The sequence below is a fragment of the Cydia splendana genome, chromosome 25 (assembly GCF_910591565.1).
Source record: "Cydia splendana chromosome 25, ilCydSple1.2, whole genome shotgun sequence".
Taxonomy (NCBI): Eukaryota; Metazoa; Arthropoda; class Insecta; order Lepidoptera; family Tortricidae; genus Cydia; species Cydia splendana.
In genome coordinates this window covers 10835522-10862437 of record NC_085984.1, presented here as the reverse complement: position 1 = coordinate 10862437, position 26916 = coordinate 10835522, and the positions used below count along the sequence as shown (strand labels likewise).

Here is a 26916-nt window from a genome sequence, read left to right as displayed (position 1 = left end):
TTTAAAGACCCTTATTAAATAAGACTAACGGGTAGGGAAACTTAAAAAAATACTTCTATGTAATTAAGTTACAGATGTAGTGCATAATTATTTTCCTTCGTATTTTCATTTTTCACGGACACGTACAAACGTATCTTGCTATTTCAGTCTGTCTTGGTACAAAAAGTAATGGGGTTTACTGAAGTATCATGACAAATACGAACGTTTCCGAGAAAACACGATGGAAAACAATTTTGTACTACATATGTATTTTGTACTGTTTTAGATTCGCAAAATAAAAACGTAAGCTCAAAACCAAACCATGCCACGCAATCGCTAATAACTTACTTGTTTTCAATACTTAGGTATAAAAGGTATTTTATTGAATACAATTCAGATGATTTGATGAACATGATGGATATAGCGCAGCATAGGTGTAGGTATAATAAATCGGATCCTATCCTTACCTACTTCCTGTGATAATGTAGTACTTTGGGGCATTGCATGAGCTGTCCCGTACAAGGAACGCATTTGATTTGTATATTACCAAAATTTTATCTTTTCGACTTTTTAAGACTATAATATTATTCTACTCTTTTTGACATCTATTGTGATGGAAACAACTCCTATATCTGCAAATCTTTACAAAATTCGCGTTTGTACGGGACTAAGATAGACAATTTCGTGGAATGCTTCCTTTGTGGGTCTAATCTTATAGTGCTTTTCCATTTGTCCCAGTATTCCGAATGTTACCAAGTATATGTAGCTCTGTACCCCCTCTACAGATTGTGTAATACTCACACCAACGTCTGAATGCTCGCGGAGGAACACCATGGCCTCGTCGAGCTGCCGCTGCTCCGCCGGCGCGCCCTACGACACGACACGTTACGACGACGTTCGCACAACGCCTGGAGCCCGCACCATATACCGACCTATCACTTAACTTCAATGAGGAGGAAATATGAACCTTAGTTTTTGGGTTTAAAGTGTTTTTTTATTTAGCAAAAGTTGGTACTGAAAATTATTTGGTCCCTACAAAATACTAATGAAGTCATTAAAAAGAGATAATTATGACTTCTCATAGTCTCATCTGATGGTGATGATAAATAGTTCGGAGAAAGTTACTAATTTAATAAGAAAGAAAAAACAACCACTCTTGCTTTCGTTACTTTTGAAATAGAAAAGTGAAAAATTATTAGTATTGAACATTTGTTTTTGACACATTTATTCACTTGATGTGTGTACACATAAGATTATTTTTTCACGATGATAAAAGTAAAAAATGCTAAACGCATCGACTCATGTTACATCAAAAGTAGTCTTTATAGCGTTGGAAAAAAAGTATAATTTTACGTTATATTAGGTAAATCATTGTATGTTGATGTCTAATATGTTGAAGTTTGTATTCTTATAAATATTTGAATCAGAACAAGAACGAAAGAAAAATATTTTACACGAATAGATAATTATGAATGTATTAGGCAGTCAGTGGCTGTAATGATGTATGTATGTTTTCCTGTTAGAACATGAGAAGCTAGCTACTAAACCACACTATCTACTACATCTAGGGCAATGGTAACAAGCTCCACACGGGTCGCTAATATTAACAAAAAAAAAAACAAGAAAAAAGTTTCAATTAACACTGTATGACTTTGTAAGAAAATAGAAACCGGTTATTTATATGAAAAATAACCGGTTTCTGCCCATAACGAATAACATATCATAGGTAGGCACTATTTGCTTTGCAATAATTTAAAAATATCTACTAAGTATTATTCATTAATAGTCATAAACGTGAAGTCATACCGTGTTAAGTTGAAACCGTAAACAAAACAAATTAAATATTAATTAAAACATTGGCTTGTTTCACAACGTCACACATTTTAAAATAAAGGTGATGCATATAAAACTACACTAAGTGCAGTCGATTTTTTATATTTCTATTTTTCAGCATACGTTGTGAAAAAGCCCGTAAGTAAAAAATCTAAAAATAGCAACTAAATGGTCCAGAATCAAAATATAACTTGGTGATTCAATTTAGCAAGTATTATAGCTCTATAATGTTCTTATATTTTGTATTAATATTTTGATTCGGATCATATAAAACTGTAATATATTAAAAGTTATATTCATCCATGCTGGGATCCATGCTCGAATAAAACAAAAATCATGAAAAAACACTAGAAAATCGTATTCATTCAAAAAGCTAGGGAATTTCAAAGTTTACTTCTATAAGTTCAAATGGATATGTAAATCAACTATAGTTGTAATAAATTACGACAATTGCAGGTCATCGGTCATTGGCATAATCTATACTTTGATAAAACACTTAATTTATTAAAATTCATATCATGTACGTTAACCGACTTTATAAACCCCACAGTATACAAGATAATAAGGAAACTAGTCATATACAAAGAAATATACTGAAACGTACAAAGTGGCCTAAAATATTATAGCCGCAAATTTGCAGTTCAAGTAGATGGCGCTATAATAATAGATTGCATCTGCAAAAACGGCTGTGTTTTGACGTATCTTTAACGGATCTTTGATATTTGTTGAAACGTACCTACGTTATTTTAACCAAATGTTCGTCTAAGTAGGCGTAGCAACAAAATAGAAAACAGTATAGACTACTCCTTGACAGATGACCTCAAACCAACCCTAAGAGCACTCCAGACTAGCGTCCTTTGAGCGTCGGCGTCTAGTGAACTCTATGGATCGCTTAGCTTTCATAGCGCTGGCTAGACTCCAACGCTCAAAAGACGCTTAGTATCAAGGCTCGGAACCGGTTTTTTTTAAACCTGAAATAGCCCAATATTTTTATTAATTTTACGCTCTTTACGTAGGACTGAATCATGTATTTAGGTAACAACTTCGTATTATTAGTTTGTCCCAGTAAAAATGAAATAATAAACCAAAGAACGAAAGAATACCGGTATTATTTGTATGAATAAAAAACCGGTTCCGAGCCTTGGCTAGTATAGGGGTGTCTAACTGTATCCCACTCACCATAACATTGGGCGGGAAGACGGCGACGTGCTGGTGACCGTTGGGGAGCACGACGCCGTGCGGGTGCGGAGTGCCAGCGCTGCCGGGGGACGAGACTCCGCTGGCCACCCAGTTGGGGCCCTGCAATATAACAGTAACCGGTTAACTCTGTGACCGCTACTGATGGCAACTGACGCGGCTACAACCCAATATCAGCCTTCGTGCATTCTAACAAGGTTCATGATGACGCGCCGCACACATTAAGCGTGGCGTTCCAAGGGGTAAAGCCCAGAAAAAAGACGAAAGATGGACTTGCGAGGGATGGAATTGTCATCGCGCGAATTGCCTTTTATATCATATCAATTACTCTGAAAGTATAACCGTGGGTGTGCTCGTGATGATGACTGACCTGTGTGTGGTGGTGCATGTGGGGGCTGTGCTTGAGAGGGGGGTACAGCCGCGCCGGCAGCGGCGGGGGGGAGTGCACGGGGGTGGACGGCGAGGAGCCGTACGAGGAGAGGCTGCCCGCCTCCCCCGCTACCGTCGGTGTGCTGGCTGACGCGTACATCTGTAAGTTATGGTCAAGCTTTATGCGTGCGTTGAATATGATTGATTTGTAGAAAGATTGGTAGAGGTAAGACAAAACTGTTAACAAATTTATCGTATGGGAGCAAAAGGGGCCTGTGCGAATGTAGGTTGTAGGTATAGGTCTTGTGACTTGGGTTGATTAAAAATTAGTACATTTTTCAGAAACGGCTCGAGCTAAGACAGTAAAAAGGAATAGCAATCCTTTTGGATCAATTCTTCCGCTCCTCGGTCGGTCTATAGTGTCTATACTATTCAGTGAACGGTACGGATATGATGGTCGTTCTAGTCTGCGTGACAGCGTGATAAAACGGTGTCCGTCACTTTCTATCCTACGGTGTTAAAAAGTGACAGTTATTTTATCACGAGGATAAAGATGGATAAAACTAATACGCCGGCAGATGTTACGACACATCGCTTTGTTTTTAAAACAATAGGGATGTGCGAGTATTATTGTTTTTGTCTGCCGGCTTTTTTTAGAACAGTATATTGCACAATAATTTAATTTTTTTTCCATAAAGTAAGATTCATAGATAGTTAACCTCCTACGGAGAAAATAATAATCATGAATTTAAACCTGTAATCACAGCCGCGTTATGTGAGCCGAAAGTCAAAAACTCTTGGGTACCTATTTGTCGGTAATACAAACTTTGTATATATTATGTAGCATTTCTTTCATTTCTTAGCTGATATCGTCCGGCGAACTGGTAATCTGTGGGCCCCTTAAAGTGTGATCTGTGTGATACGGTTAGGCGATGTGAAGTACAGGGCGCTCCTAGCTCATAATTTATGCAAAAAAGACTAATCTCACCGGGGATTTAGTTGAGCTGCAGTAGCTATCGTCGTAGATATCAGCCTATGTAGCACGCACTAATGATACACTCACTTGTAAAAACACCTATACATATAAATACACTACACACACGTTTAGAATGACATTAATCTCGAAATTTAGAAGCTACAGTGCGTTATATACAAGCACGAAGTAACGCGTTACGAAGATTCGATCGGACCGTCGCGTCGGTTGGGCAGTTGACCATCTGGCGGTAATTGCGGGGTCTATTGTTTTGCTCGGGTCTTTTACAACTTTTAGGAGATAAATGCTGCTAAGGGTGCAATGCGACCGCCTTCGAAGGCATTCCAGGCGAGACTCGTGCATTTGGTAAATATTTGTGACTACGGGAGACACGGGAGTGTAAGATGTTTTAAAAAGTCTCTAATACCCCGGCGGCCATACTACTCGACGAATGAGATGGGAAGTAGGCAGAGATGTAATGAGGCCGCGCTACTCGTCTGGCCACTCGTCATGCCCACCGCTCCCTATTTTGTCGGTATTTTGGAGCGAGTCTAAAGACCGGCAAGGAGCGTCGCGAGTAAGTAGGGCAGGCCGGAGCGGGCAACATCGCGGCAGCGCGAGGAGCATCATAGTCTGGCCGATAACTTTGGTTGCTTCCTTGAAAGTTTTTCTGCTTTCCAGAAAGTAATGGTTGCTCTTTCTTTGGCATAAAATGCAACAAGGTGCAATCCAGAGTTAGTGCTGCAATGCACACGAACAATTACTCGTAGAAGTGTAACGTCTTACGGTAGATGTCGCTAGGGAACCCTAGACCCATATGGTGGAAAGATTCACTGGCTATGCTTGCTTGCCAGCTTGGACGCCAGCATGGCTACTACACTACCCTCACTTTATCCTGTTATGCAGTTTTACATCAGGGTTATGGACACTTACGGGCTGCAGGGGCTTGGAGACGAGCATGTCGGTGGGCGAGTGGTGGGGACGACATGAGAGGAGGGAGGGGAGGTTCACCAGGGTTATGGACACTTACGGGCTGCAGGGGCTTGGAGACGAGCATGTCGGTGGGCGAGTGGTGGGGACGACATGAGAGGAGGGAGGGGAGGTTCACCAGGGTTATGGACAGTGGACACTTACGGGCTGCAGGGGCTTGGAGACGAGCATGTCGGTGGGCGAGTGGTGGGGCCAACATGAGAGGAGGGAGGGGAGGTTCACCAGGGTTATGGACACTTACGGGCTGCAGGGGCTTGAAGACGAGCATGTCGGTGGGCGAGTGGTGGGGACGACATGAGAGGAGGGAGGGGAGGTTCACCAGGGTTATGGACACTTACGGGCTGCAGGGGCTTGGAGACGAGCATGTCGGTGGGCGAGTGGTGGGGACGACATGAGAGGAGGGAGGGGAGGTTCAACAGGGTTATGGACGCTTACGGGCTGCAGGGGCTTGGAGACGAGCATGTCGGTGGGCGAGTGGTGGGGCCGACATGAGAGGAGGGAGGGGAGGTTCACCAGGGTTATGGACACTTACGGGCTGCAGGGACTTGGAGACGAGCATGTCGGTGGGCGAGTGGTGGGGACGACATGAGAGGAGGGAGGGGAGGTTCACCAGGGTTATGGACACTTACGGGCTGCAGGGGCTTGGAGACGAGCATGTCGGTGGGCGAGTTAGTGCTGCAATGCACACGAACAATTACTCGTAGAAGTGTAACGTCTTACGGTAGATGTCGCTAGGGAACCCTAGACCCATATGGTGGAAAGATTCACTGGCTATGCTTGCTTGCCAGCTTGGACGCCAGCATGGCTACTACACTACCCTCACTTTATCCTGTTATGCAGTTTTACATCAGGGTTATGGACACTTACGGGCTGCAGGGGCTTGGAGACGAGCATGTCGGTGGGCGAGTGGTGGGGACGACATGAGAGGAGGGAGGGGAGGTTCACCAGGGTTATGGACACTTACGGGCTGCAGGGGCTTGGAGACGAGCATGTCGGTGGGCGAGTAGTGGGGACGACATGAGAGGAGGGAGGGGAGGTTCACCAGGGTTATGGACACTTACGGGCTGCAGGGGCTTGGAGACGAGCATGTCGGTGGGCGAGTGGTGGGGCGCGGCGGCGCGGAACGACGACATCGGCGGCAGGGGGAGCTCCGCCCCCGCGGGCTCGCTCGGCGCGCCTGGCAGACCTGCAACATGGAGTTTAAGGGTTATAGTGTGGGTAGTGTATAGACGTCTCGAGCGCTTACGTCATAGTGACGTCACTGACAGTTAGAGTCAGTCAATGTCAGACTGCGAACAGAGTCGGTCGTACCGAATGATATTTGTGTTGGCGAACCGTTGGGAATACATTACATCGTATGATTTACTGAGGTAAATACAGTACTTTCAGTGTGGGTAGGAAAAAGTTGAAAACCGGCCAAGTGCGAGTCGGATTCGCGCACGAAGGGTTCCCTACCATTACGCAAAAAACGGCAAAAAAATCACGTTTGTTGTATGGGAGTTACGTAGTTAGTCCACTTAATTATATTTTGTTTTTAGTATTTGTTGTTATAGCGGCAACAGAAATACATCATCTGTGAAAATTTCAACTGTTCATGAAATACAGCCTGGTGACAGACAGACGCACAGACGGACAGGGGAGTCTTGGTAATAGAGTTCCGTTTTTACCCTTTGAACCTAAAAAGTACCTCGGAAATGAGGTGGTACAATGTCCTATTACAAAATGTGGTGCAGTGTTGTGTGTCGACTCTAGACGGGCCACCGACAAAACAATTACAAGACTGTATGGCTTAGGTTCAGGTGTCATTTGTCAATTTTTGGCGAGACATACTTTCTTGTCAAATTGTTACTCACAGTGAGCGGTATAATATGTTCCATCACCTCTAACTCTTCTCCTCTCTTTCCCCAGACCTCGATCGACCAGTAGATCCAGCACCAGAAATGGAGTCCATTTGGACACACACTTCTTGGGGATCCTGACCAAAAAACCGAGTTAAGCTCTATACGGGAATTCCCAAGGAAAGCGAAACCGTTGCCGTCCAAAGCTGACCTGGCCACGGACTATCATTGCAGAGGCGAAGACTTGGAGTGAACTCGAGCCCAAAGCTCATGACTGATAGACCAGTCTGGATAGGGTAAAAGTTAGTTTCTTACCAGGTGACGCCCCGTATGTGTCATGTTGGTAGGGCGGCGGGGGCTGGTAGTACCCGCCCGCCCATTCGCCGCCCGCGTAGTATGGTTCTTGATACGCGCCCCCACCAGCTCCTTTTGGTGACGCGTACCGGCTCGGTGAGTCGTGGCCGAATTCGTCGCTGCCATACTGTGGAAGAGAAAAAAAAACAAGTTATAAAATTGCCATCTTCAATGCCCGGGGCAGAGACAGACTGAAAAAGACATGGCGGGACGACCTCGACGCATTTTGCAGTGACTGGCGGGAGCATGCACCAAAGCGTGATGAGTGGCGAAAGAAAGGGGGGGGTATTTGCCCAGCAGCGCGACACAAAATAGGCTATTAAATAAATATCATTTACAATAAGGTTTGTCAGATAAAATATATTATAAGACATACGTTAGTAACATCTTAGCTGAAAACGAACACCTTTTCAGACTGGATTAGATTTTTAGTTTCAAAGAACATGTTTAGTATTTTTTTATGAAAATGGTTAAGCTTTTGAAGAGACTGTTCTTAAAGAAATGGTACTTGTTCATAGGTACTGCTGCAAAGACGTAGTAGCTCAAAACCTGCTCAACCTCGGCCATAGAGTTATCGAAAGACCGAGAGGCATGGCGTGATCTGGTGTCGGAGGCCAGGACTCCCTTTGGGTCATTGCGTCACCGTAGTTAGTAGTAAATATTTGTGGGATGACCGTTTAGTTTCATAAAAGTTTCACAACTCGCAAACTTCACGGAGTTGCACCAGCCATATAGTGTACAGCACAGATCTATAATAACTACAATAAGTATTGGTTCGATATTTGACAGGCAATTTTGTAAGTACAGTCAACAACACAGCTATGAATACAGGCAAAGTGTCAAAAATATGTATACAGTACTTTATTGCCTGTACATTAAGGTCGTGTATACATATTTTTGGCACTTTGCCTGTATTCATAGCTCTGTTGTTGACTGTACATTGTAGATCAGTGCGTGTTACATAATAAGTACAAAAGTACGTTAGCTTGTCCGTGAGTCACAGTTCCCGGTTCAGTCCAGTGGTGGCCATTTTGAAAGCTTTTGTGAGCTTTTTAAGGAACTACGGTTGGGCAATGCGCAAGCTACGTTACCTGTACGGTACAATTGTTCATTATGGACCTGCAATTGGGGAGCTTTTACACTAAAGCACGGGTTTCTAATTTAGGAAGTATATAGAATTCTATATTTTTAGGGTTCCGTACCCAAAGGGTAAAAACGGGACCCTATTACTAAGACTCCACTGACCGTCCATCTGTCTGTCACCAGGCTGTATCTCATGAACCGTGATAGCTAGACAGTTGAAATTTTCACAGATGATGTATTTCTGTTGCCGCTATAACAACAAATACTAAACAGGAAGAAAGCGGTGGGCGAGTCCGACTCGCACTTGTCCGGTTTTTATTACTAGACTTATGACGCGTTATACATGTGGAACAATTGAACCTGTGAATTGGAGAGGTTTTGTGCATAGTTTTCTAATTTGGGAAGTAGGATTTCTATTACATATACTAGAATTAGGACGCGAACATAATTGTGTACGTGTATCGTGTATGTACATAATATATATTGTAATGTGATTGTTACGAATGCTACAATTGTAAGTACATTGTGAAATTAAACAATGAGTTATTCTTATACTAAAGGTTTCAGTAATTCCTAGACACTTATTTAAACGATTGTTTAGAATAGATAAGGGGCACGGTTATAATTTAATTCATTTATAATCATTGTGTTCACAAGGTGGACTGATGACCTGGTAAAGGTCGCGGGAGTCCGCTGGATGCGGGTGGCTCAAGACCGGTCATTGTGGCACTCTTTGGGGAAGGCCTATGTCCAGCAGTGGACGTCCTCTGACTGATATGATGATGATGATGATAATCATTGTGTTTAGTTAATTGTCATAATCATAAAAAAAGAAAAGGTACCTATATTTCATTTCAACTCCATAAAAGTCGACATTACATGTTCTTAAAAAACGTGTCAAACAAAATGAATTACAACCATACTCGGTAAATTATTTAGGCAGTAAACCATACTCGGCTTGTACTTATACTTATTTATTTACAAAATAAATGACCCCAATTGGTCCGTCGACATGTCCAGCAAATTATCCATGTAATGTAGTTGCGTGGAGTAAAAAGGCCGAAAAAGGTTTATAAAGATATCGCTAAAGGTTAATTAGTCTTGGCGATGCTAATTATGCTATTAGCGGGGCAATTCAGGGTTGTCACAAAACGATTTTTTTTGTCACTCACTATTTTATTTCTTTTTTAAACATTTTATTATCATAAGGTTGGATTCTTTTGATAAAACCAATTTGTTACACAAAGAAATGTACTAAAAAAACTAGATAAAACATGTTTTTGCGATATATATATTTTTAAAATTATCATAAACTCATTAAAGGGCCAGATATAGCACTTAACAGAGACGAGTAGAAGAAGAGGGGAGAGGCCTTTGTCCAGCAGTGGGACACAGTGAGCTCTGAATAATAATAATCATTAAAGGGAGGCCACTTCATTGTGACGTCACAGAAAACGTTCTGATACAGTAAAAAAATATAAATACATACTTAAATACATAGAACACACCCATGACTCAGGAACAAATATCTGTGCTCATCGCATAAATAAATGCCCTTACCGGGACTCGAACAGGACCATACCGGCTTCATAGGCAAGGTGACTACCGACTATACTCTGTATCTTTAGGTACCTATTTCAATAAAAGCAAACAACTAATTTGTACATTTTCGGGTAGTTATAAAATTTATTGGTTAACCAACCAAATACAAAACCACCTGGATCTGTTACTGAACGACCTGACTTTAACCTACATTATTTGATCATGTAATGTTTTCATCTACCCTCAATTGGCATAAGGAGCCATTTGAGGGTAGGTTTTTGACGACCAGTCTGGCCTAGTGGGTAGTGACCCTGCCTGTGAAGCAGATGGTCCTGGGTTCGAATCCCAGTAAGAGCATTTATTTGTGTTATGACACAGATATTTGTTCCTAAGTCATGGTTGTTTTCTATGTATTTAAGTACATATTTATATATTTTATATATCGTTGTCTGAGTACCCACAACACAAGCCTTCTTGATTTTACCGTGGGACTTAGTCAATATGTGTAAGAATGTCCTATAATATTTATTTATTTATTTATTTTGTTTACTTTTATTTAAATACCTAAAGATACAGACTATAGGTCAGACCGGTCGTCAAAATGAAATGATAATACGATGAGGTGACAACCCTAGCGCAGAAAGCTGCGCGAGCGCACGGCCGCGAGCGAAAGCTCGCAGCGAGTAATTGAGCTTATTGTACTTTTACACTCGAGGACAATTATTTATTATTCATACTTTATATATTATTCATCATAATCAATTAATCATTATATGTATTATTCATCATAATCACTAATTAATGAATAATGATTATTCATATATTATACTTTTATACTATGAATATTTTTTTGATAATAGGATTAGAGGTCATTAAATCATATTAAACGTAATTTTCTGTTTATTTTATGCCAGCAACATACAGCATATAACAATCTTATTAGGTAACCGAAAGTGCTACTGATAACGTAAACACAAAACATATACATACGTAGGTTGCCCTGAAAGTTTCGGGAATTGGAAAAAATACGCGTTTAAATGAAATAAAAGTACTTTTATTGTTTTTCAAAGTATTCTCCTTTGTGTTTAATGCACTTTTTCATTCTCTGAAACCAGTTTTCAAAACAGTTATTGAACTCTGAACTGGGGGTTGACGAAATGGCCATTTTATAAGCGTGGACTGCTTCTTCCGCGGTCTGAAAACGCTGACCACGCAACCGATTCTTTATTTTCGGGAAAGTAAAAAAATCGTTGGGACTTAGGTCGGGGCTGTACGGAGGATGGTCCAGTAATTCGACTTTTTCGCCCTTCAGATAGTCGTTTGTTTTCTGAGCAGTATGAGGGCTGGCATTATCATGGTGTAGTATAATACGGCGGTTAGTGTTATTTTTTCGCAGTTCAGCAAAAACAATCGGTAAACAAACGCCTATATACCAATCGGCATTGACAGTTCTTCGATCTTCAAGAGCAATAGTCGCCACGTGACCCGATTTGGAGACAAACGTGGCTACCATTTTTTTGATCGTGCTGCGAGAACGAACAACTTTTGTTGGCTTCGGCTCGTCTTCGTAAACCCATACTCGAGATTGGTTTTTGGATTCAGGCTCATATGCGTAAATCCATGACTCGTCACCTGACACAATACTAAAAACGGCAGTTGAGCTTCCTCCATTAAATCTTTTTAGGGTTTTGTGGCACCAATTGACACGGACCGTTTTTTGGTCGTCAGATAACAAGTGAGGAATCCACCGGGAAAACAACTTCCGCACGCCCAACTCTTGCTGTAAAATAACTTGTACCTGACTCATTCCAATGCCTAAAGTCTCCTGAATTTCCCGATATGTAACATGCCTATCTTCTTTTATCAGTTGGCGAACAACATCGATGTTTTGATCGGTAACGGCAGTTTTCGGTCGACCCTCACGTACGTCATCCGCAAGAGACACACGGCCACGTTGAAATTCCGAATACCACCTGTATATTGTCGTCTTCGAAGGTGCTTCACTACTAAAAGCAATAGTCAATCGGTCTCCACATTGTTGTTGTGTTAATCCACTTTTAAAGTCATAATAAATCATTGCTCTAAAACTTTCGCGGGACAGCTCCATTTTCACCAGCGACTCAACGACTTTAAAAAACAATTGAAAATAGAACATTGTTTTTTTTTTCTAAGTGGCCAGTGTTTTCGAATAATGAGACTATGCTTGTAACAAAGAGGTATAACACATGTCAAATATACGTTCCTAAGTATGCAATTCCCGAAACTTTCAGGGCAACCTACGTACCTACATTTTTTCACTACAGCGAACAATAACGTAAACACAAAACATAATATACCTACAATTTTTTCACAACTTAGATAGTATATAGGTACTATAATATACTATATATTTGTCAAACGCTTATTGATATCAATAACTATACAATCAAATTAAAAGTGAGTCACGTCACCTTGAACTAGCTTATCATATTTCTCGTATGATGACGAATCTGTCTGTGTGTAGTTATCTCCTAACAGTCCTAATCGATGAATAATATATATAAAAAAACAATAGAAACATATTTTTACACTTGAATGTACCTAAATACTTACTTATCCGTAATGAGCTGATGGCTATTGAAGGGAAATTTTATAATTATTTTGATTGACAACAATTACTTTTAATTCATTTCTATTTATTGTAATGTATTGTACTTATTTTAAGCATTCGATTGCCTATAACGACATACCATGTAATGCACATATTACTTTATGGTGAATAAATGAAAATGAAAAAAAAAGACATTCTTATGAATTTATGTTTCGAATAAATTCAGGCATTTCGAATAATACAGGAATCGCCTGCATTTGCCTTACGTTTTTTGTTGTATCTAGGTATTACTTAGTTTTTAGGGTTCCGTACCCAAAGGGTAAAACGGGACCCTATTACTAAGACTTCGCTGTCCGTCCGTCCGTCCGTCCGTCCGTCCGTCTGTCACCAGGCTGTATCTCACGAACCGTGATAGCTAGACAGTTGAAATTTTCACAGATGATGTATTTCTGTTGCCGCTATAACAACAAATACTAAAAACAGAATAAAATAAAGATTTAAATGGGGCTCCCATACAACAAACGTGATTTTTGACCAAAGTTAAGCAACGTCGGGAGTGGTCAGTACTTGGATGGGCGACCGTTTTTTTTTTTTTTTTTTTTATTTGGTACGGAACCCTTCGTGCGCGAGTCCGACTCGCACTTGCCCGATTTTTTTTTCTACCCTATCTGAGTATCCCACTGATTTCCATAGTTATTAGCTACTAAATATCAGTATTGTTTTTAACAATATTGAATGATAATCAAAAGTAGGTATAATGCGTCATAAACTGGTTTAGACGGAGAAGGAGACAATATATGAATTTTAAATTTGATTATAATTTGTTTGCATTGTTAGATCATTATTATAAATAGATGTATGTTTGTGTTGATCTTGCTACTATTCAAACAGATCGAATAATCTTTTCATTATTATAGTTTAATAGGTCGGTAATTTGCATAGTTAGCAATATTTGTCAAAATTTCTAAGAAATTCAATTGGACTATTTAAATACTATAAATTTAATTTACAATCATCGATCATCAGTTAAATATATGTTTGAATATCTAATTTTTATTATTTGTCTTATTTAACAAATATGGCTACGAATATTTAAGTTTGCGTATGTCACAGCAATATATTTATTTCATTTCAGTTCAAATCAACATATTTATGTTTTAGGACTTGTAGGTAATTAAATGAATAACCGATATACATATTTATGTTGTAAGTAAACTAATGTCCACATTATCGTGACCGCGAGTGTACGCACAATAAGGTGCTATCTCAATTGTCCGCGTTAGTTAACCCTTAAACGTACAAGGAAGCTGGTTATGGTCAAGCCTATATGAGAAACTCTTTGTACTATACATAGACCACACGGCAGGCTGAGCCATTGTGAACCTTAATACAAATACATAAGGTTTACGAATAGACAAGCGTATGTTACAACATTGTCATGTGACAGTGTCTGAGCGCAAGCGCAGAAATCGTTGTCATTTATAATGTCAGGTATTTCAGATGTTTTTTTTTAAATAATATAGTAGGTATACTCTGGCACAGCGACCTTGTCAGTAGAAAAGGGTGGCAAATTAAAAAAATGTAGGCTCGAAGAGTTGACTTTGGCCCGAAAATTAGAATGTCGCGCCTATTTCTACTATCACAACCAATTAGCTTCGAAATTATTTAATTCATTTTATAAGCTACCACAATAATGGACACATACAGTTGCAGGATTTCCAGGGGTGATGCTTCAAAAGCCTGTACCGGGCTTTTAAAATAATTTATGTAATACTGCAGTACTCTTGAAAACCTTTCTTGTCCATCTTTGTATCTTGTGCTGCGCGCTTGGTATTTAGGGTTCCGTACCCGAAGTGTAAAAACGGGACCCTATTACTAAAGACTCCTCTGTCCGTCTGTCACTAGGCTGTATCTCATGAACCGTGATAGCTAAACAGTTGAAATTTTCACAGATGATGTATTTCTGTTGCCGCTATAACAACATATACTATATATAAACAGAAAAAAAAATATTTAAGTGGGGTTCCCATACAACAAACGTGATTTTTTTCCCTTTTTTTTGCATAATGGTACGGAACCCTTCGTGCGCGAGTGCGACTCGCACTTGGCCGGTTTTAACTAAAGAAATGCGGCAGAGACAGTGCTATAATTTCTTAGCATGCTCTCGAGAAGCAGCGATTATTGCATGAATCATAATCATAACGCTACATCCTGTCCCCAGCTCGCTCCTTCGTTTCCTGTCAGTTCCCAAGCCACAAGCGGACGCGACTGCTATTTCAGAGACACTAGCGGTTTTTGAGCGTCGGCGACTAATCAGCGGCAGCGCTATGGAAATCATGGCGCAGTTGCGCCAACGCTTCGTCGAGCAGAAGCCATAGAGTTGACTAGACGCCGGCCTCGAGAGACGCTAATGTAAGTTCTTTTCTTCTTCTCGCTCGTTCTCTCTAAAAAGGTTACATTTGCCAATGTAATATTTATTACACTAAAGTTTAACATTGCGAAATATTTATACTATAAAATGTTTAAAATGGCGCCGAGAAATGTGGCGCTGTCTTATGTCGGAGGCCAAGTCTCATTTTGGGTCGCTGAGCCAACGGAGTAAGTAAGTAAAATGATAACTCAGTATAAATAAACCCATAGAGTAGTTTTTCAATTCAGTTTTACCGCTGCCGCTTGTGTCTTACACTGTCTCAACCAACGGGACTTTCTTTTTGTACAGGATTCACGACGCTTTATTGTGAAGGCTCTCATTAATTCTAATTGTTATATTATCAGGAATTATATTAAGCAAAAACTAGCCACGGGATGTCACACGAGAATAGAATCTCGCACAAAATAAAACTAAGGCTGATAATGGCGGATATATATGTAGGTAAGAAAATCCCTATACATTTTAATCTCTACTTATTCTACCGTTTAGGTACTACATTAAATATTTCACAAAATAGAAAGATGACAAGCGGGGTGCGAAACGTACCTATAACTAAATATGTAATGAAAAAAAAGGGATGTAAATTTAATTTCTGCACCATACTCAAAATTACTAAATTCATACCACACGCTCACATGCAAGATTCAATTTAAAACTTTATTACATTTAGCTGACGCATCATTGAAACGGTACCGGCCTATACAAACCATATAAAAACCATTTGTGTGATGTGAACTCGAAAACCCCTGCCGCCAGAACTGAGTATTAGCTACCTCGAATATCGAGATTCTATCTCTATCACTCTTGTGTTACTGTGACTATACAGACAAAGACGGCCGATCTTCGAATTCAGTGACTCGTCGGGCCCCGCAGGACTCTGTAACCCGAAACTTGACGCTTGACGCCCTAATGGATCCGTTATGTGATACCTACGCCGTCAAATACTTTAAAAGGGACTCTCGGCTCTACACGGTACAGTCAACAGCAGAAGTTGCTAAGCGGGCGAGGTGTTCAAAATGATCTTGACGCGACCTTATTGTTAAGGGAATAAGAGCGTGTCAAGGTAATTTTAAACACCTCGCCCGCTTAGCAACTTCTGCTGCGGACTGTACATGAAGGATTTTAACGATGTATTCCGGCCATTTTAACCACAGTTGTACACTTTTCTTTCAGATTTGGGATTTTTTAATTTATTTCTACTAAGAATCACGAGCTCTTCCGATCCTAATAGGAGAAAAAAATTTTTCGTTTTATCATTTAGTTACCTTCATACAAGTGACACTTGGATTCCTATCTGACACGGTGTACAGAATAGCCCAAAATTACTTTCACTAATATATTTCTCCCCCCCCCCCCCCCCCTATGTATGGGACGAACTAAGAACGATGGGACATATTTTTGACCCACATATGTATTACCTAACCCATTGCCTATGTATTACTTATGATTATTGAATAAAGATAGTTATACTATATAATATACATTTAAATAACAAGTTTATGAAACTATAATCGTTTTTATTCGTTTAATTTTATTTCTTAATCAGTTTTGGGTTATAAAATTACTAATATTTCTTTTGTCAAAAATATTTTGATATAATATTAAATGAATAATTGCCGATTTCGTTGAAGAAATGTGACGTCACACCAGGGGGGAGGGGTTTGCCAAATGTGACCAAGTGTGAGAAGGAGGGGGGGAGGGGTAAAAAAACCTAGAAATTCGTGTGACGTAATTAATGGATGACCCCATTCTAGCATTTTTATCAGTCAATATCAATGACGCTTTGATCGTTCACTCATTAAATGACACTTTTATCCAAAGAATCAATTATTTTTGCAAATAATCGCAAATCAATCAAAATTGTCGCTTTAGTACGATATACTTTTGTTGTTTTAGGTATACTTATACTATCGGCAGAAAAATAGATGACGTCCGTATGTCAACTGCAGGTGCAGCTGCACTACGTGCACTTCAACTCGTTTGTGGTGCACGTGCCGCCGCCGCTGCAGGGGACCATCGAGTGCGCCAACTTCTGGCCGAAGGGTGTCGTGTTTCGGAGGTTCCGGGGCAAACTGCCGAATCCGACACAAGAACAGACGACTCAACGGGGCCACGCCGTTTTGTCGCCTAAATTGTGTTTAGTTTTTTAAGTTTATATAAAATGCATATATATGTTAGTCTGTAAGGTATTTGTAATATGGGCCTTTTTGCCTGATTTAAAATGATAAATAAATAAATATACTGTACCTATCTGTTAATTTTCCTTGATAAAATGACTGGCGAATGAAACGTCATAATCGCGGCAGTTATGCGGTGGTGAACGTTTTTCGAGACGAATAGAATTTTATCAAGTCAATAGGGAATATTACGCGAAACTCCGCGTAGGAGGAGCCACTACCACTATCTGTCACAACCTGAGGGTCTACCGGGAAACAAGAAAATTTCGTTCTCTATATCACTCTTGCTTATTCGAGCGATAAAGAAGCAGATAACTAAATTTCTATTTTCGCGTTTTCCGGTAGGCCCTTGTTAACAAACCGCCTTGATGCATCAATGTCATATTTAATTGTCTGTGAAAACTTGTCAAAAAACAGTTTAAGGCACAGTGTGTATAAGTTACTCTATGGTTTACTAGAGGAGCTAGTGCTGCACTCTGGCGGCAGAACATTGCAGTAATACCCCCTATAGATAGATACAGCGTCGGCGACAACGACGCCGCAACAACATCCGAACGTCACCTAGACTCGAAGTTTTGGAAACTCAAAATCCCATACAAAATGACACTTAACGCAAACGCGTACGACACGACACGCTATCGAATGAAATCTAGGATGTGAAATTAAGCCTGGCTCCAGAATAATGGGTTCGGTTCGGACCTCCCTAGACGAGACTGGTGCAAACTGAACAGACTCCGTCCTGGCCACGGTCGATGCGCCTATTACAAACACCGCTGTGGGTGGGTGGACTCCCCGGCCTGCGGCTGCGGTGCGGAAGCCCAAACCATCCAGCATATAATCCAAGACTGCCCTATAACGCGCTACGTCGCCGGTCCTCCCGAAGACCTGATCACCCCGAGCGACGAAGCCATAAAGTGGCTGAATGGTCGTAGTGTAGACATCTGATTATATTTGTTTCTGTTTTTAAAATATGTTTGCCATACGATTAAATAAATAAATCGAATGAAATTTACACTTAGGGGTACTGAAAGAAGTGTAAAACATTTATACTATGATTAAACACGCAATACTCCAAATCATATATCATAACACACTCGACGCTTAGCTAATATACTATATTTTTAGACAACTATTTACGTAGACATATATTTGGCCGTTAAAGACAGTGGGCGTCAGTACACGGCCGCTCTTAATATATGTTATAAGCAATATATACATATACATATTTGAAATATTTTACAAACTGTTATAGCAATTTAAACTTTCTCGCTTTGGCAATAAGCTTTAGGATTGTTTGTTAAAATCGACCTACACAATTGATTTCAAGTATAATATATGTAGTTTTAATTTCTACGAGTGTAGGCGAACTGACACGCTTAAGGCAATAAATGTAGAAATTGATTTACATTAAGATAACAAAATATTTGTGTTGAAATCTAATGCATGGTAACAAAAATACAATAAACTACGATGACAGTTGTTGAAGTAGACCAGTGGTGGGCAAACTTTATTCATGGGGGGCCAGAAAGTTTAGGAAGTTTAAGTGGAGGGCCAGAATTGTAGCCAAAATTTATTTTGATTTGTGATAATCGTGGGCCAATGCCATATACTAATTATTTCATAGGACCGGCGGCGGGCCGGATAAAATCCATTCGCGGGCCGCAGATGGCCCGCGGGCCGTACTTTGCCCACCACTGAAGTAGACAGTCTTTTAGTCACTATCATTACACCTTATAAAACAAAGTCCCCCGCTGCGTCTGTCTGTTTCTGTGTATGTAAGTTCGCGATAAACTCAAAAACAACTGAATGGATTTTCATGTGGTTTTCACCTATCAGTAGAGTGATTCTTGAGGAAGGTTTAGGTATATAATATGTTAAGGTTTTCTGTAACCCGTGCTAAGCCGGGACGGGTCGCTAGTTTTGAATAATATTAGGTCTAAGTGAATAAATCTTTGAAACTCTACAAAATCAAAGCAAAAAGGGATTATTTACCTTATGTCAAATTTGATTGACAATCTAAAGCAGGCCACTGACGAGCCTTCCAAATGGATGCCGTTACAATGGATTCATCCAAATGGACGGCATCCTAATATTAAACATTGTACGTTTTTGACATTGACGGACCGATTTTGGATTGCAGCCACGCTATTTGGACTGTTGGAAGGCTCGTCTGTTTAGAATCTGTGCATAAAGTCAAGAAATTTTATTTTCCCCTCCGTTCGTACATTGCACAGTGACAAGTTGACAACCAATATCAAACCCTTGTCATTATGACAAGGCACGAAGTGTCACAGACATCAAATTCCTTGACCGTACAGTAGCGATCATATATATCGGAGTAACAATGGTGTTCACAAATATGTGAACAAAGCCTATATTGTCAAAACGTCATAGTGCACGTTGATATATTGATGAGCACCTTCGATATTACTGATGGCGACTATCCTTTATAAACTCAATAACGACTAAGTAATATGCGTCATGTATTTATGAATGTGATACAATTATAGAGCATTTCTTAGAAGATGACCCTCTTTGGGCAAATAGTTAGGGCTTCCTGTTCAACTGACTCATTGGTGCATTCTTGTTTATATTTAGAAGCACAATTGATTCGTCCAGAAATAAAGACGACGAAAGAGATTGGTTAAATTTACGACTTTATTTTGATGCAAATATGTATGCAAATCTTTTCCATTATTAGAAATGGGTCAGTCACAAACTAACAGGTAGGTACTTCTCGCGTCGGTCCCTGCGACACTTAATTTTTACGGAAAATGTTTATATTATTTTTGGAAGTTAACACAAACATTTATCTAAAAATGTAACGGTAATAAAAATACGGTTTTTTTCGACTCCAAACCAGTTTGAATTTCTACTTCGTTGCGCGAGAATACGGTAAACATAATAGCTGGCAAAGTTTTCCAATGAACTCCTCTGCTAAGATTAAATTTAGATCTAGAAGAAAACCTTGTCTCACTAGATCCATTTTGGATCTATCAACTGGATCTATAGAGAATGATTGATTGACATTGAATCCAAGCTGTCAAAGCAGATCCTGAAAATAAATAAAGCGTATAATCCATCAACTTACCCCACTTTCTTGACTGGTGGCCGCCTGAGGCAGCCCATGCTCCTCGTTAAACCGCCGCCTGGCCCTATGCCTCAACAGCGCCGAGGCATCAGGCTGCCCGAACTGAAATATCTGCTCCTTCCCGCTCAAAAACTTCTCCACATCACTCACTTTGTCAGTGAAATCTGTCGTTATAAACTCTGATCGAACCCCATCCAAAATCTCTGACGACAGTCTTAAGGAGTCCGAAGTTTGTCGCAAATTCACATCAGATTCCGGTCTGTAGTTTTCGCAGATTTGATTGAATGTGTTGAAATATTCTGTAGCTAAGTCCGTTTTAGGTTGATAGTCCATGTCGGTTAAAGGTGGAGGGTCGGCTGTGAGGAAATTCGAGTCCATATTTGCGTCGTGGCGTAGCATTTTCACTTTGGGCACTTCAATTTCACTTTGGGCACTTGAATTTCACTTTTTTGAACTTGTTCGCACGCATCACCGCGGCATTATTGCACTGTGTTTTGCACTTTTGGGTTTATTTATTAGATATTGCACTTAGGTCACTGGAAATGAAAATGATAAGTTTGCGTTTCGTTTCTGATTCGTTTTAAATTACTGAGTGTTCAATTTTTTTACGAAAAACGTCGAATTTTTAAACGATTTCATGTCCTAACAAAGATATAGGTGTATGTTGTACAGGTAATTTTTTGAAGGGCTAAGTAAATAAAAGAAAAAAGAACAAATAGAAAAAAACAATCAATTGAAATAAGCTGCGGCGGTGCAAGACTTAATGCAAAATTGACCACCCAAAATCAAAAGACCGTAACCGCAAAATCAAACAAATGACGGATTACTTTTTTTTTAAGTTCAAAGACACCTTGCGATGGGAACCGACCAGCACCGAACCCGGGACAATGAGAAAGCAGGTATGGTTCAAAAGCCAGGCGAAATGCAACCTTATGACGACGACATAAGGACTGGATTGTGTAACTTTGTACGCATCCGCTAGGGAGCGTCAAAATTGAACACCTATAGAAATTATAAAAAAAGATTTGGCGGATACGACTTTCTAAAACAAGAATGAAAATTGGAATTGATACTTTAAAATCAAAGCGATAAGTGCATATTTCCTTTAAAGAAGAAATAAAAAAGGGACAGTATCCTTACGAAATTGAATTTCATAAGAAGTGTAACAACTTTAATTTGAAATTCGAGTCTATTTTGATGGAGTGATAGTATTGTGTCGAGCTATCGAGGGTCACACCATCAGGCGTAAAAGTAACAAGATATTTTTGGGAATCAAAACAAAATTGAATACAGGCTTATAAAAAAAAGTTAAGAACACAAATAGACTCGTTACAGCATTTTAAAAGCGTACAATGATTGACATTTAAAAGTTTGACAAGGCTTATGGTATAAAGTTACTTTAAAAGTTAAATGAATGGGAGTGCCACGGGGCAAACTTCAGGCAATTATTGAATTATATTTTCAAACAGCTAGAAATGAAATGCTCTCGGCAGCATTAAATTTTAATTATATAATGGAATCCTAAAATAAAATTCCTTTTTCAATGTCCATTGGGAGATGGTTTTTTGGGTCCATCCATTCGTTACCGGCAATTTTTAGATTTTCTGTAATGAGCGATTCTAAAATCGCCTTTTCTTGTCTCATCTATCTTGCAATTTTTACTATCTCTTTATGCGTCATTGCCTGGTGATCGTAATTTATTTGAAGGTGTGGAAATGAAACTCAAAAAAAATAGAATAAACGTAACGCACCTTGCCAATTTATATCTACAAATTCGCCTTAACCCATATAAATCTATACTATGAATTTGAATTTTATCAAAACAGAATAAACCTCAAAATCCACTACAAAAATTAAAGGATTTAAAGATTTACTCACTCGTATGCAACTCAATTGTTACAGATTTGTAAAGATTTGAAACTTCACTACATTTAGCAGGTAAAAATTTCTACACTTCAAAAAAAAAACGCCGAAATTTCAAGTTGCGTTCCTACATGAAGTATTATTATGAGATCGTAAAAATGACATTTGCAGAGTTATGTCCTTTCTCCCGAGACTCGTATTTATAAACATCTGCTCGAAATGGTAAAAAGTTGACTTGGTTACTTTACCAGTTGTCGGAATGAGGAAGACTAATATTAATATTATAGTTGACTTATTAAATATTGAAGGTAATTAAAACTATGTCATGTTTTAAAGGGACAGAGATAGACTACAGACCTATTAAGCATACAGGGTATGGTCTGTAACAGGAGCAATAAACTAAAACTAAACTGTAGGCTGTCTCAAACTGACCAACATTTGTTTAGCGACTTTAAAATTCTAAGACGCAAAATTGCAAATTTTGTTAAAGTTAGGCCAAGAAAAGTCTGCAACGATTTTGATAGCACACGCAGTGCAAGTGTTATTTATACGTCATAATTGCATGGAAGTTTGATGTTTAAAATAACACTTGGTCTGACTCTAAGTATGTTTAAAGCGTGACAAGCAACGTCAATTACACTGATGATAGCTTACATTTAAAATAATATTTAAGGCCGTTCCCTGAGCCAGAAATGTAAAAATACCCCAATAATTATCCTATTTTTCTAAGAAACGGTGATATTTGTAGACGTGGGAAAAATAAATATAATTCTTGATTATATTATCTTTAATAACACAGCTTTCGATACACGATTCATAACACTTCGCTCGATACAATTTATTCCCAAAGTAACCTCCAATTCGAATTTTTACTCCAACTTTACTCGTTTCTTTACTATGTGACACTATGAAACAAAAAAAGGAGAAAAATCAATCATAACTATAACAGTAATTTGACAGCTTTAGAAAAACGATAATTAGAGGCAATATTTTTAAAATAAATAAACATCAACTAATTCTATCGTAACAAAATATCGACTCCGGCCTGCATGCTCTATCTCCGTCCGTCTTTCGAAATGAGACAGTGATGGCTGAGCGCTCGTGCCAGACGGACCTGTACTAGGTGTCCCCAAAACAAATATAAGATTTACTTATAAAAACTGTGCTGTATTGTGTGTCCTAGTGATATACCGTGTGCATCAAAACCTTTAAGTTATAATGGGTAACAAGCAATTGAATAAAAAGAAGACATCTCGAAAAAGACAACTCGGAAGATTCCAACAAACAATGGAACTAACGTAAGTAAAAATGTATATTTATTACACAGTGAAATACGTAATTATTACTTAATTTAATATATACTTGATCGTACTAATTAGTAATCCATATAACTTAAAACATTCTAGAATTTAATAATAGCTCCATCTACCGGTTAAACATTGTCATCAATTCATCATCTAAATAGCTTAAAAGGATATTGCGATTCGCGACGTTTACACCACGCGGCACTAGCGCCGCTGCCTAATGCACGGCAAAGACAGAAAACATTGCCGTCTATGTGTGCGTCTCCCCGTGAGTCGTAGTTACGCGGTTGCGGTGTAGTGGGCCTTCCTATAAATACGAGCACACAGTGATACATGTAACGCACACAATTAGACACATAAAGCGTTCTTTTAGCAATCCATCCACCTATCGAGGGTTCGAACCTCAGCTCGTGATTTGTCATGCGTCTAAACTTTTTACTTTTTTGTCTTTCTAGGAAAAGAAGAAAATTGGATAATTTCACAGCCGAACATGATACTATATCTTTAGACTACATCGAGTGAGTATAATTATTTGACTTGTGCTTTTTAGCCCTACCTACGTAACACAATACACTACTACAACTTATCTTTATTTACAGACTGCAAAATATGGAAATGGAATCTCCGATTTCATCAACCACTGACATTCAAAGTAACGAGTAAGTTCTAATTCTAATTGTGGCATTATCTATGAAAAGGGACCTTATTGTCTATGGCGCTTACGACGCACTGCGTCGCACGGCGTGGTATTTATATCAGAGCATCGTTAATAATTGCGGAAGCGCCATCGACAATAAGGTCCCTTTTCATAGATAACGTCACATATGTAGGTACCTATGTCGCGCGTAACTTCGTGCGTTGCGATAAATACCTACCTACTCAAGTACTCACAGCGGCGGCGTACGAAAAGACCTTAGTTAGATTTAGATACCTACTGTTTTCCTATCAGTGCAGATGCTTATATCTTTTTATGAATTGAATTGATATTCTCAATTATTTGGACATATTTTGTACTTATTTTCCTAGATGGCTATTAGTACTACCTACTTAGCAAATGTTCGCCGAAAACTAAATAAAATGTCGCCAATCAATAATATCGTACGAGATACATTGCCCTCATCAGTTATTTGATATTCTCCAAGAGGTACTTAATTTAAAAAAAACCGGCCAAGTGCAAGTTGGATTCGCACACGCATACCATTATGCAAAAAACGGCAAAAATCACGTTTGTTGCATAACTATTTATTTTATTCTGTTTTTAGTATTTGTTGTTATAGCGGCGATAGAAACACAATCATCTGTGAAATTTTAAACTGTCTAGCTACCACGGTTCATGAGATACAGCCTGATGACAGACGGACAGACGGACAGACGGACGGACGGACAGCGAAGTCTTAGTAATAGGGTCCCGTTTTTACCCTTTGGGTACGGAACCCTAAAAATGTACACTGATAGAATGTAATAGGGTTGCCTGAGTAAGTCCCGGAAATTAAAATCCCGGGATTTACCGATTGTCCGTACTTTCGTTATTCTTTTACGTTTTTTTTAATGAACTGGTAGTTATTTTATATTATACCTACCCTACACAATAGTAAATGATTTCCTTTTCTTGAGCGTGTTGACCGATTTTTTATTTTAATAAAACTAATAATCTTGGGCAATTATTTCCATTTTCAATTTCTCATTTACCTGTGATAGAGCATTTTTAGGGTTCTGTAGCCAAATGGCAAAAAACGGAACCCTTAAGGATTCGTCATGTCTGTCTGTCTGTCCGTCCGTATATACAGCCACTTTTTTCTGAAACTATAAGAACTATAGGTACTGTTGAAACTTGGATTTTCCAACAAAAATAGAAAAAAACAATACATTTTGGGGGTTCCCCATACTTAGAACTGAAACTCAAAATTTTTTTTTGCATCAATCCCATACGTGTGGGGTATTTAAGGATTCTTCAAAAAATATATTGAGGTTTTTGATATCATTTTTTTCTAAACTCAATAGTTTGCGCGAGAGACCACCTCCAAAGTGGTAAAATGTGTGTCCTTTAACTTCTAAAATAAGAGAATGATAAAACAAAAAAATATATATATATGATGTACATTACCATGCAAACTTCCACCGAAAATTGGTTTGAACGAGATCTAGTAAGCAGTTTTTTTAATACTTACGTCATAAACCGCAATTTTATTATGTTACTTGCTAGATGTTACTATTTGGCTACTTTGTTGCTACAAAGTATTTGACGCCGACTGTACCTGTAACCAGCACAATGGTTTATTTACTTTCAAGTAGTTTTCTCCATTGTCATCACTTGTTATAATATAGGTACCTACATAAAAATTTTGAAATTAGTCTGTCTCACTTTTCGAAATAACTGCATTTCTGGAATGCTGCGTTTCGCGGGTCCATGATCAATTTATGAAATAGTAATGGACTAATTTATAAATTGAGTGATGTTGTAAAGAAATGACTGGCTGCTACAATTCTTCGACCGACAGTTTTACAGTACATATAGCCCTATAGGTTAACTGGAAGAGATCCCTCAAAGGGATAAGTTCGCCTTTGTACTTCTTGCTAATTGTATGTTATTTTTAATATGTCTTTTTGTACAATAAAGAGTTTACTACTACTACTAGCCCTTTAAATATTTGACATAGTTACGTAATGTGTGTGTGCATTATCGCACTAGTGCGGTAAAGTCCATATGTGCTGTAAAACATCATACATTTATTTAATTTTGGTTTTGACAGTGAGGCGACCGGCTCAAACATTTTGAACCCACGCATTGCACAGGTGGATGACACTTATCGGGTTCCTAGTATATTAGAGGAAGAAGATACCCATGAGGTAGGTGATTCATGCTAATTATGCTTATTGATTGTAGAGCAGAGAACAATTTTACCTTTTGTACTAACTACCTAGCTAGAATAACATTGTTTCAACTTCGTGTGCCAGAATTCCATCGTAAATTGATTTATCACACGATTCGTAGTCATTATACAGGGTCTTACTTCTATTTCTCTCGTTGGTTCTTTACCACCGGTGCTTTATATGTACAGTCGACGTTCTGGAAATGGAAATGATTGGAACAATGTACTGACTAAATAAAGGGGCCGATAAAAACTAATATTTGGACGAAGTTTGGTGTGACTGAATAATAAAAATGCGTAATATTTTTTTCATCACACTTGCTCGGAAAAGATGTATTTACACGTAGGGCTTGCGGGCGGGAAATTGAATTTTTCGCCCTAGGGCGGAAAAAATCTTTTCCGAGCAAGTGTGATGAAAAACACTTATTTACA

General features: G+C 39.0%; 2 protein-coding genes across 14 annotated transcripts in view; one reads left to right on the top strand and one right to left on the bottom strand.

The window, feature by feature from the left end:
• LOC134802928 (protein daughterless) overlaps window positions 1-26916 on the bottom strand; it is a 182602-nt gene that overhangs the window by 23905 nt on the left and 131781 nt on the right. For 10 of the 13 annotated variants that reach the window (XM_063775645.1, XM_063775656.1, XM_063775648.1 and 7 more), the window contains exons 2-7: window positions 20448-20983; window positions 7495-7660; window positions 6403-6527; window positions 3380-3538; window positions 2992-3111; window positions 781-849 (exon numbers count right to left, since the gene is read on the bottom strand). In XM_063775645.1, coding sequence (XP_063631715.1) covers window positions 781-849; window positions 2992-3111; window positions 3380-3538; window positions 6403-6527; window positions 7495-7660; window positions 20448-20846 — 1038 coding nt within the window. In that variant the 5' untranslated portion in view covers window positions 20847-20983. The remainder of the gene's footprint in view (window positions 1-780; window positions 850-2991; window positions 3112-3379; window positions 3539-6402; window positions 6528-7494; window positions 7661-20447; window positions 20984-26916) is intronic. The other 3 variants (XM_063775653.1, XM_063775655.1, XM_063775647.1) reach the window with 2 other exon arrangements.
• Window positions 23511-26502, top strand: LOC134802943 (uncharacterized). Its single transcript, XM_063775673.1, has 4 exons — window positions 23511-23608; window positions 24070-24132; window positions 24214-24273; window positions 26365-26502. Exons 1-4 carry the CDS (start codon window positions 23529-23531, stop codon window positions 26477-26479), a joined length of 318 nt encoding a protein of 105 aa, XP_063631743.1. The 5' UTR covers window positions 23511-23528; the 3' UTR covers window positions 26480-26502.

Bases quoted from the DNA above. Each gene is read 5' to 3' on its own strand.
- LOC134802943 (XM_063775673.1), top strand. From the start codon at position 23,529: ATGGGTAACAAGCAATTGAATAAAAAGAAGACATCTCGAAAAAGACAA. The intron at 23,609-24,069 runs GTAAGTAAAAAT...TTGTCTTTCTAG, and splicing joins CAACAAACAATGGAACTAAC to GAAAAGAAGAAAATTGGATA. The intron at 24,274-26,364 runs GTAAGTTCTAAT...TGGTTTTGACAG, and splicing joins ACTGACATTCAAAGTAACGA to TGAGGCGACCGGCTCAAACA.